The 12,710-nt window shown below is 37.3% G+C and overlaps 1 protein-coding gene across 1 annotated transcript in view; it reads left to right on the forward strand.

Moving 5' to 3' along the window:
• The window catches only part of LOC126183924 (dystrophin-like), a gene marked incomplete at its 5' end in the record, with an annotated part of 303,215 nt that overhangs the window by 231,058 nt on the left and 59,447 nt on the right, over positions 1–12,710 (forward strand). Inside the window, 6 exons of the mRNA XM_049926270.1 lie at positions 4,670–4,798; positions 4,949–5,079; positions 8,145–8,300; positions 8,543–8,679; positions 8,881–9,085; positions 9,170–9,255. Coding sequence (XP_049782227.1) covers positions 4,670–4,798; positions 4,949–5,079; positions 8,145–8,300; positions 8,543–8,679; positions 8,881–9,085; positions 9,170–9,255 — 844 coding nt within the window. The remainder of the gene's footprint in view (positions 1–4,669; positions 4,799–4,948; positions 5,080–8,144; positions 8,301–8,542; positions 8,680–8,880; positions 9,086–9,169; positions 9,256–12,710) is intronic.

Consider the following 12,710-nt stretch of genomic DNA (forward strand, 5'->3'; position numbering starts at 1 on the left):
GTTCGAGGAATAAGAAGGGGTGTAAGTTTAAGATGGTTCATGTGTATACTTTTTCTCCTTGTTTGGTCGTCTGAGTTGTAGTGGTTGCTTCCTTACGTCGGCAGTAATTTTAGGTTTCCCATTCTTCAGAAGTTGATGTTCTGTTTGCCTAACTCTTTGGGAAGGATCGTTGCTTAGGTAGCTTAAGAGCCTTCAGGTCTTTTGGCTACTTGTTCTGGTGTGGACTTCTGTGATGAGATTTATCAACTCTTCTTTCTAGGCTTCAGACATGATAAACAAAATCCTGCGTGTCGCCTGAAGCGTTTTCGCACTATCATCCCCGTGAAATCTTTAGTAATTTCCAACAGGTAAACCATTTCCAATCATTACATCTACATCTACATTTATACTCCGCAAGCCACCCAACGGTGTGTGGCGGAGGGCACTTTACGTGCCACTGTCATTACCTCCCTTTCCTGTTCCAGTCGCGTATGGTTCGCGGGAAGAACGACTGTCTGAAAGCCTCTGTGCGCGCTCTAATCTCTCTAATTTTACATTCGTGATCTCCTCGGGAGGTATAAGTAGGGGGAAGCAATATATTCGATACCTCATCCAGAAACGCACCCTCTCGAAACCTGGCGAGCAAGCTACACCGCGATGCAGAGAGCCTCTCTTGCAGAGTCTGCCGCTTGAGTTTGTTAAACATCTCCGTAACGCTATCACGGTTACCAAATAACCCTGTGACGAAACGCGCCGCTCTTCTTTGGATCTTCTCTATCTCCTCCGTCAACCCGATCTGGTGCGGATCCCACACTGATGAGCAATACTCAAGTATAGGTCGAACGAGTGTTTTGTAAGCCACCTCCTTTGTTGATGGACTACATTTTCTAAGGACTCTCCCAATGAATCTCAACCTGGTACCCGCCTTACCAACAATTAATTTTATATGATCATTCCACTTCAAATCGTTCCGCACGCATACTCCCAGATATTTTACAGAAGTAACTGCTACCAGTGTTTGTTCCGCTATCATATAATCATACAATAAAGGATCCTTCTTTCTATGTATTCTCAATACATTACATTTGTCTATGTTAAGGGTCAGTTGCCACTCCCTGCACCAAGTGCCTATCCGCTGCAGATCTTCCTGCATTTTGCTACAATTTTCTAATGCTGCAACTTCTCTGTATACTACAGCATCATCCGCGAAAAGCCGCATGGAACTTCCGACACTATCTACTAGGTCATTTATATATATTGTGAAAAGCAATGGTCCCATAACACTCCCCTGTGGCACGCCAGAGGTTACTTTAACGTCTGTAGACGTCTCTCCGTTGATAACAACATGCTGTGTTCTGTTTGCTAAAAACTCTTCAATCCAGCCACACAGCTGGTCTGATATTCCGTAGGCTCTTACTTTGTTTATCAGGCGACAGTGCGGAACTGTATCGAACGCCTTCCGGAAGTCAAGAAAAATAGCATCTACCTGGGAGCCTGTATCTAATATTTTCTGGGTCTCATGAACAAATAGAGCGAGTTGGGTCTCACACGATCGCTGTTTCCGGAATCCATGTTGATTCCTACATAGTAGATTCTGAGTTTCCAAAAACGACATGATTACATTGCAATCTTCCCGCCATTTCTATCTGTACTCACCAAACCGTACAATCTTCATCGAGTAATTTAGTAGCACATGGGGAAGTTGCATTTAAGAAAAAAAAGGTCGTGATCTTCCTTACTGCGTCGCTCACACATTGAGTTCCTTTCTACTTACCAATCGGTGCCAACTTCTTTGCTCCCGGAATCCAGGCTTTCCTCTGAAAAGTAAAGAAATAGGTGGCTCTGGGTAAGCGTACGCTAAGCTATGACACGAATGACTTATTATTAGATTAATTAGTGGAACTTGAGTTTTTTTAGGGACTGCATCCTGTGCGATTGTCCGTCAAAGCAGTAACATTCCGTCTACAACAAGCGGCCTTCCAGACCGTCATTAACTAATAGTAGAAAGGAACCTGTCATTGATATTTGACTCGCTGGCGACCAGAATACTTACCGTTATTACCAGAATGGATAATGCAGTACTACTATATAGACTTATAATGTTGGGTCTATCATGGATAATTTGACGGGACCATTCCTGAGAAACGACTTCCAGCTCAGTAACCTTTTCAGTGCTTTATTATTTGAAAAACAGTTCGTACATCTTCTTATTCGTTCATAGATGATCGTCTCCTATTAATAACGTCCGTTGTTTTCGTCATCAGTGATCTATTAATGTTGACATATTATAGTGACGTTGTAAATAAACATCTAGAGTTTTCTTGGGCTCCATATATTTAAGAGCTATTGTTTTTGGTTCGTAATTATTAATAAGTGTTCAGTTCTTCATTAGCCCTTTGCTGCTACAGCATAGTCAGTTGGCGTTCTCACGCCTTCACATAGACCCCAGTCCACCCATTTAAAGATTTTGACAATTTAGATTAAATACTCATAATTTTTAAGAACAGGAACAACCCTCACCAAAATATGAGATAATTTAGACAGATTTGCATTTCTGCTCCTGATTTCCCATTTAAAATGGAATCTCTGGTGCCGTATTGCTAGAAGGAATTGATACAGTGTTTAGAGCATTGTTACACAGTGCAGTCTTTCACAAAAATGAGGTATGGGTTGTATAGTCTTTGCTATCTGTCACCATAGTAGAAGCACAGTAACTTGCAGCCATGAATGATGTAGTTAATGCACTTTAGCCCATGGAAGGACAGACTCTCCACTTCCATTCTCCAGGCGAAACCACATATGTAGCTATAGCTGCTAAAGTCACCAATTACTATTGTACCTACGTGTCTGTCTGAAGTTTTCTGGAGAGCAGAAACAAAAAATTCTGATTTGGGGACTTATACACAGAGATAGCAGTGGCGTTACTGAGTTCCACAGATACTCTTTCTTATTTTCTTGATCGTAATGGATACTGCTAATGCTGACTCAAAGTTTACAAAAAATTTGCTTTTGTTATATGTACACAATCTTTCTGCAATTAAAATCATTCCTGGAAATGTCTGTCACAAGTGCTATTGGTCCCTGTGTCTGTTGCATGTTGTAGTTACTGTTGTGACACAGTTCCTAAAGCAGTTACTGACATGCATTAGTATTTACAGAAATTATTGTTATTAGTGTTCCTAAAGATATCTGATTGATTGTGTAGTTGTGACCTACTAAGTTTACTTCTGGAATGAATCGGACACTCTGCAGTAATTTTAATTAGATGCCCAGGTATTGCCTGGATGTTGTCAATTATTTGTGCAGTACATCCTGTGGAGAAGTACTATCGTAGACGATATTTAGCTGAAACCTTCATATTAATAGTCATTAGCAATATGATATTAAACATAATATTGTAGAAAAGAAAGACTGATTTAAAAATTTTGTCCAGAGTCATGACATTGCAGATTATTCATAATATCACGAACAGACTTGTGGCATACCATCATTACCTGTAACTTTGTTCACAGTGTACATGGCCACAGTTGTATTTTAGACTGTACAATATGCCCTAGAGCTTACAAGAAATTTCTGAAAGCTGTTGGTTGCAATATTTATTGTAAGTGTAGGATGTCAGCAAAATTAAATACAATGTAAACAAATGTTATGATCATTGAACTTTTCTGGATTTTGGATTACTGGATGGCTTTTGCATCTTTCACAGACTACATTTCCAGACAGTCTTCTTTGTTCCCCTAGTGTATGTAATGTAACGTCAAGAAATGTTATTAATCATGTGTGTGCCCTTCAAAACAAAATTATCAAGCTAAATTAAAATTTTATAGATTCCTGTTTTGTCCCTTTTGTTAAATATAAGGTATGATTCTTTTTGAGTAAAAAAGATAAATAGATTTCTGTCTCCAGTCATTATCACTCTCTTGCAAGCATTTTGATGTACAAGAGGGCAAACAAGCAATACAAATCATTGTGAGCCGTCTTTGAGTCACGCTGATTTAAGGGCTAGAACAAATTTTCTGTCTACCTTGTGGTAAATATTTTTTGTGGAAGGTAAAGTAAATTAGTATTACTAGTTTAGGGTATCTGAAACCATACAGAAAGGGCAGACTTAATGTTAAATAATTTTTTGGGTTTTGATTGTCATCATCTTTTCTTATGCCTAAGACTTAGCACCATAATTTAACAGGCAGAGTCGATACGGCAAGTTGCCCCTTTTCAGAACAGAAAAGGAGGAAATGAAATTGTCTGCTGCAGGGTTGGGTGGATGTGAAATGATTGACATTATCTTGTAGCCTTTCTGCTCCAGGTGCTTCTCTTTCATAAATGCTTCACTGCTCAGGAAGTGCTAAAGTCGAGAGCTGCTTCTTGCATCAGAAGTTTTTATGTTTGTATTGAAACCAAACAATGTGAGCAGATGGTTCATTGTGCATTATCCAACTTTTATTCTAAGAAAATTAATGTACTGTGATTTAAGTCAGCTTACTCCATAAAATTTTAAATTTTGGACATAATTTATCTTCTTTGTCTACAGTGTGTATATACAACAAAAAGCTGTAGTTGTCTGGCAGTGTAAAACAGGAGCTGAATAGCACATTCACTGTAGTTTACACTGTTACACCACCATCATTGATTGACATTAATTGTGTTTGTCTACATGTAAAACTTTCAACTAATTTGCTTTATTTCCCAGAAGATGCGGATATTCCAGAAGAATATGGATGACTTGGTTAGTCGTATGACTGCTGCAGAAGCAATTCGGAATAGCTGGCAAGTTCCAGTTGACATCACAGATATTGGTGAAATGCTTGAACAGCTACAGGTATGAACTGTTGATTAAGTCTCAGTAAATTTTATCAAGTGATATTTTTCTAACCACCAGATAATAGAAATTATTGATGTTTATCCTGTGATAATTAGGCACAATTCATACAAATTATTTTACTGATATGTCAAAACTTTAACCTTCCAGAAATTTGGTGAACGCCTTGGCCCAATACAAAGGACAATAGATGATGTAAATGACCAGGCAGCTATATTCTCAGCTAATAATGTTCTGGTGTCACCAATTTTCTTAAGTCGCCTTGAAGATCTAAATGGCAGGTAAGAGTCTGTATACTTTTCAGTACTGGTGGAAGTTACATTAGAGTAGCAAAAATTTTGCTAACATACGAGATGTTTCTGCAATGATGATTCAGATTTCCCAGAATGAAGAAGAAACTAAAATAGTACAATATGATCATGATTACTAGTCAAAAAATAACCCAGCTGGAAGTAATAATCTAAACTGTGTCCACAAGCCAGCAGCTGGAAACTAGGAGGAGATTGTTCCTACACTGACAGGAAATGTTCAACACTGCACACTTCTCAGCTTTGATCTTGATATGGCACTAGAAAGTATCATATTTGTTCTGGCAACTTTGGACTTGTTCAGACACTGTAAGTGACATTAATGTTAAATAATTACCTGGGATTCTTCTTCACATTCTACTGCAGGTGTCCTATTGACAAATATGAGGCTATGCTCTAAAGTAATGCCACGTTTTTATGTGAAAACTCTTAAAGCTTCTTTAATAAAACAAACACTATTAACATGAAACATCTTTATTTCTCATGTCTACATATTTGCAGGTCTCTGCCATTAGACTGCTCTGAATTGTAGCATGTATCATGGTAGTGTGTAACGTAATTATGTCAGTGTGTGAGAAATAGCATGCTGTAACAGAGTTTCAAATTCGAAGAGTTTGTTCACACATGAAGCAACTTCTCCTACAGCATGAAAATACCAGACCCACAGAAGCGATGCAATGTGTGCAACAGCTGGACGCCTTGGGTTCACTGACAGCGATCATCCTTCATACGGTTCCAACTTGGCCCCAACTGATTTTCATCTCTTTCCAAAACCTGAAGAACATCTTTGATGCCTTCACTTTGTTAGTTATGTAGCACTGCAATGTCGTGGCTCTGTCGACAAAGTCAAACATTCTGCATTGACGGTATCAACAAATCGCTCTCTCATTGGGACCAATGTGTTCATAACCATGGTGACTGTGTTGAGAAATAAATATGTAGACATGAAGAATAAATATGTATACTGTTAATAACATTTGTTTTATTTAGAAAGCTTTAAGAGTTTTTGTCTGAAGAATTTGGAGGTGTTACTTTTCAGCACACCCTTCTGTTTTCACCTTACTCAATAACACACAAAACAAAATGTGTTACAATAGATGGATACACTGGTTGAGGAATAGACTGTGTTCTTCTTGTTAACTTCAGAGGGTAAGTACATTTAAGATACAAATGCAATGTACAGTGTAACATGAGATCCCATCATGCTGAACCCACATGTTTTAAAACATGCTGCACTATCTCTGGCAGAAAATAAAGGGTACCATTAGGAAAGAGACATGTATTAAGCTATCAGCCATCATCCAACTGGTAACTAGTTAAAAGTGGTGTCCCAGAGGGTTCCAGCTTAAGGCACTTACTGTGTTTGCAGATTATACAAACATTGCAATAAACAACATACTAAGTATAGTCTTAGGAAGGTCACTTAATGACATTGTCTCAGCCAGTTCTTTGTTACTATACTTTGAAATCGCTAAATGCAGTTTAGACCATGTAAGAGGTTTCCTACCAGTAAACACCTAAAACATGATGGCAGGCAATAGAATAAGTTTACAGCATTCAATTCTTGGGATAACAGCTTAATAATAGGTACATTCAACTGGGAGGAGCATACCCCAGAACTGCTGAAGTGCTTAAAGACGTATTTATTTCCACTTTGAATGTTGTCATATGTAGATGATATAAAAATAAAAAATGTTATCATACTATGCTTACTTTCATTCCAAAATGTCATACAGAACTTTTTTTGGGGATAACTCATCAAGCCAAGGTAAAGTTTCCTGGAGCCAAAAACACATAATAATTATTTGTGATGTGAACTCACGAATATCCTGCAGAGGCCCTTTTAGGGAACAAGGGATACTAACTATTGCTCTCCATTATATTTATTTCTTAAAGAAATTTTTCATTAAAAATATATTTGTCCTTCATGGAATCAATTCTAGAAATAAGAATAATCTTCACAAATATTTAAATTCTCTTGCTTTGGCACAGAAGGGTGTCCATTATTCAGAAACACACATTTTCAATAACTTGATTCCAGCTCTAAAAGGTTTAACATACCCCTTCATTCTAAGAGGAGCCTGAAAAATTTATTGGTGGCCAACTCCTTCTACTCCATTGATGAATTTTGTTGTGGAACCAACTGATGTGTGTTTGTTACTAAGAGTACCAAGTAATGCAAGTATTAGTACAAGCTGCCTTCTGTACAGATTCATTGCAATAATGTAATCATTGTAAATAAATGCTATAAATGATTTTTCTGTTTGATTATGCATGGCTACAATAGTCTAAGAATTATCTTATGCACCACAGTATATGGACCTTTGGTGTGTTTTGTGACGAGTTAGTTATTACTTTTTAAATAAAAATATGTTTAAAATTTTATTTTTATTTATTCTTCATCCATGAGGACTATGTCACTTGGGATCTGTGTAAGGTACATCAGCATATTTGCTTTTCTTTGTAAATATTGATTGTATTATGTTACATTCATGTTTTTCAAACATGTTGTACATCCTGGAAGATCTCTTCACTGTGAATCCACTGGAATGGAAAGTGAATCAAATCTAATCTAATCTGCCATATCAGCAGGGGCCTTGATACTATACTGTATTTCATGAACTGTGTTTTACCTTGATACTAAGTCCACAATATATAAATGCAAAGGTGTAGCCAAATGTGCACTGATGTTCTGAGCTCATAAACAAGCTACACAAAACTCTCAGCAGTGCATCTAATGGTGTTCACCAATGGTGTCCATCAACAACAGCACTTCATAATGGCCGAGAAATGTTATTTGAGTTGTGTACTTCACCACCATAAGTTCTAACAATGTTGTTACCTCCCACTAGTTGTTTTCAAATAATTTTATTTGTACATTTTGAGTGAATCTTTCCCACACTTAAGTTCTTTATCTAATTTTGCAGCACTTCTGCTTCACCGTTATGTTCCACGATGAAAGTTATTATTATTATAAATATATTGTCCCGATGTAAAAAAAGTGCAAACCAGTATTATATTGTTGCATATTTTTGTAGGTGGAAAGTTCTTCAGATAGCTGTGGATGAACGTTATAAGCTGCTCAATGATTTTGGAAAGGAAGGAGCACCACCTAATCAGGCTTTCCTGGCAGCTTCTGTGGAGGCACCGTGGGAGCGTGCAATCACTGCGAACAAAGTGCCTTATTATATAAAGTATGTTGTCTGTTGTAACCTATCCCCTACTTTCTTACTACATAGTAGCACCTTGTTGATTTAGAGATTTAATTTATGTCACCTTCTTATTAGAACAGGAATTCCTCACATCAGTTGCATATGTGTTCTAGTCCAAATTCTGACCAAGCATAGGTTCCACAAAAATTACAGCTTTCTCTAAAAGGATAATGTGACTTGAGTGTATGCTGAGATATGCACAATATGTTTTCTTATTTTTTTAGCCATCAGTTGGAGACTACTCACTGGGATCACCCCAAGATGATTGAACTCATGAATTCTCTGACAAATCTTAATGAAGTTCGATTCTCTGCATATAGAACAGCAATGAAACTCCGCACTGTTCAGAAGCGCCTCTGCTGTATGTATCAGTTTTATTTGTAGAACAAAAGTTGTTTGAAAGTGCTCAATTTATTTTGTTTCTCCATTTATTGACATAGCACCAGTAAATAATTTTTTGTTACTAAATATATAATTAAAAAATTTGACTTCCTGTAATGATACTGTGAGCAGTATAGTTAGTCTCAAACTAATACATGAAATATGCAATTTACAATTGCAGTGGATCTCCTGAACCTGTCATCAGCACTTGATTCATTTGACTCACATGGATTGAGGGCCCAGAATGACAAACTGATAGATGTTCCAGACATGGTTACTATCTTGTCATCATTATATGACCTAATGGCAGCTGATAATCCAACACTGGTGAATGTTCCTCTTTGTATTGATCTTGCTATAAACTGGCTGTTGAATGTGTATGACAGGTTAGTATTTTGATCAAATCTGGGGATAAGGTGTGAATTTCTGTCATTGTTCTGTGATCTTAATCCATTGTATAATTGTTTCAGCCAACGTACCGGCCAAATTCGTGTGCTGTCTTTCAAGGTTGGCCTTGTCCTTCTGTGCAAAGGACACCTTGAAGAGAAGTATAGATGTAAGTATCAGATTAAATACTAGAATTACTTGGCTAAAACACCTCATCAGTTTTTATTTACACATACAGAAGAAACAGTCTAGGGTAGCCAATAATATTTCACATTGGTAATTTAAGTAGACAGTGCAGTCCATATCAGGTTAATCCACAGAAGTAGACTACAAAAAAATTGCGACAGTAGTGAAAAGGGTTTTTCTCTTCTAATAGATTGTCAACACCATTTAGTCTAATGATGGGTTTGCTCTGCATTTCTGCAATGTATAAAAATGAAAAATACCTGATACTGCCACATGTGATAATTTGTGCTTGGATGGAGAAAGTGAAGGACAGTCATGGGATAAAGGAAATATCATACCCTCAACAGTCTTCACTGTGTTAAATTCATGATAGTGGGATGTAGAAGTAGTAATGAAATACTTTTTTGAGATATGTCACATAAGTCCACCGAATAGTTCTAAACAATGTGTCCACTTCAAAAAAACTTTCCTTGCTCCCATTTTGAAAGATCTTATGAATATATCAATTATTTAGTAACCTTTACAGTTTCTGTTCATGAAAATTGTACATTTTGAATTTGGCAGAAAATAGTTTGCAGCCATGTAAAGCTTTCCAGATAATGCTTCTTCACTTATAAGCATTTAGTATGAGACATAAACACAATTGGTGTGTTTAACTCTTCCTGTTTTAATGATACTGTGATGTGCATTTTTTGGTATGATTATCCCATATCATGTACCAAAACACAACTAGCAGTCCTCTTAACTTATGTAACATCCTGATCAGACATAACACTTCATCTCATTTTTCCTGCTCATCAGAAGCCTATTTTCTGTCAGAGATAAACGACCACCAACACAGTTGGGAACATGTGGGATTTAACTGCTGTATAAAAATAAAACTATTGTGTCACAAATAAAATTGATACTAAGTGATACATTTTAACTATTCTTTCTGATGAGATCAGAATCAGAATTTTATTGCCTAATTACAAATGTATGAAATCATTTGATTCTGTAATACAGGAGACTGGTCAAAATTTTTAGTTATCTTATTACACTACTACAGCTCTTGAAAACATTTCCCACAGATTAATATGAGATGCGAGTTTCCAGAACATAATTTATTGTAAGTGTTTTACATGCTATTATAATGTTCCAGTTTCATCTAAAAAGCCCCATAGGAAATAGTAGTGTTTTCTGTGAGTACATTGTACAGCTTCTTTTTCAATGTCCTGAACTCCGTACAGTGGGTTTGTCTTCACTTTAATTTATAATAGATTTCATGCACACCTAGGCCTGCATGTATTGTGGAGTCTTGCTATAGTGGCTTGACCTGTGGGATGGAGCATGAAACTTTAGTAATCTCTCGTTTAATATGAATGGTGGAAATGTTTTTCTTCAATTAATTTATGGTTAGCTTCTTTAAAACAAATTAGCTCAAAAAAATACAGAGAAGCAATAAGTAGTGTGTTCTGATCTCTCAATAACTGACAATGTAAGTCTGTAGGTTTTGCATACTTGATCCATTGCAGTACTTGATTCTAACTGTTTTCTTCTGTAGAATTAACCTTTATTTATTCCACAACTAATTTCAGTCTTTATATCAGGAAATTTTCAAGTAGACATTATTCTGCAGAGAAGCAATGACAGTTGACATTGTTTCTCTGCAACACAGTATCCACTTGAAAATGGTCTGATTTAAAGGCCAAAACAGTTTGTGGACTCAAAAAATTAGGGTCTTAATAGAAACTGGAACAGCTTGTCTTTAGTTGAATGTACACTTGTGGAATCAGTAGTCACCAAACATGGAGAAACTATTAATGTTTGTGATGTATGACTTAATTTATGAACAAGTGATCCATATCTTAAAATAAATTCAAAATCTGAGTGATACACAGTCTTTCTCATGTACTTGCCTACATCTACATCCATACTCTGCAAACCACTTTGAAATGCATAACAGAGTGTATGTCCCATTGTACCACTAAGTAAGGCTTTTTCCTGTTCCATTAACATATAGATCACAGGAAGAATGATTGCTTAAATGCCTCTGTGCTTGCTGAAATTAGTCTTACATTGTCTTAGCAATCCTTACAGGGGCAATATGTTGGGGATTTTAATATATTTTCAGACTCATCACTTAAAGTTCTTTCTTGAAATGTGCCTAGTGAGCTTTCATGGGATAGTTTGTGTCTATCTTAAAGCATTTATCAGGTCAGTTCTTTCAGAATCTCGATTATCGCTGTTATTAGCCTTGTATTTGGTATGGGTCCCACACACTTGAGCAATTTTGTAACACAGTTGCACAAATGTTTTTTAAGCAATCACCTTTGTGAACTGATTGCATTTACCTACTATTCTAGTAATGAACCCTGCAAATTATTACACCTGGGTATTGGTATACACTGACCAATTCGAACCATGACATGTTAATATTGTAGATATAGGGTGCTATGTCTTTTTGATTTTGTGGAGTGGACATTTAAGGCAAGTTTCTAATCTTTGCATGACTTTGAAATCTTATCAATATCCGACTGAATATTTGTGCAGTTAATTCAAACTGAAGTTACTGTTAATACTGTCTGCAAGATCATTAATGTGCAATGAACAGCAAGAGTCCCACATGCTTTCCTGGGGCACACCCAAAATTATTTCTACACCTGTTGGTGTCTCTCCATCTGAGATTCACATGATACCCCATACAATCATACTGTCAGTAATAAGTGTATGTGTGGTGCTCAGTCTAATGCTTTTCAGAACCAACAGTGCAGAATGTTGGTGATCTGATGGGGACTGGTGTTACCACTGTGGCAAGGCCATTGGCACTTTTAGGGATACTACCATCAGACAAATTATACACACAGTAAAACCAACAACACTCCGCCGTGTGAGTATAACTTCACAACTGTTAGATCACTGAGGTTGGTAGTAACCTTAAATGGACCACAGTTAACACGAAGGGTTCCAAATAATGATCAGTACTTTAGGGCTGCCAGCCAACTTGTCGCTCCCTGATTATGGATAGTCTGCTGGGGAAGGGGGGGGGGGGATCACGTAACATACTGATTTATGTAGGTGTCCAGTTAATAATAAGATTGGTACATACACTCCTGGAAATTGAAATAAGAACACCGTGAATTCATTGTCCCAGGAAGGGGAAACTGTATTGACACATTCCTGGGGTCAGATACATCACATGATCACACTGACAGAACCACAGGCACATAGACACAGGCAACAGAGCATGCACAATGTCGGCACTAGTACAGTGTATATCCACCTTTCGCAGCAATGCAGGCTGCTATTCTCCCATGGAGACGACCGTAGAGATGCTGGATGTAGTCCTGTGGAACGGCTTGCCATGCCATTTCCACCTGGCACCTCAGTTGGACCAGCGTTCGTGCTGGACGTGCAGACCGCGTGAGACGACGCTTCATCCAGTCCCAAACATGCTCA

Source organism: Schistocerca cancellata, chromosome 4 (assembly GCF_023864275.1).
Source record: "Schistocerca cancellata isolate TAMUIC-IGC-003103 chromosome 4, iqSchCanc2.1, whole genome shotgun sequence".
Classification (NCBI taxonomy): domain Eukaryota; kingdom Metazoa; phylum Arthropoda; class Insecta; order Orthoptera; family Acrididae; genus Schistocerca; species Schistocerca cancellata.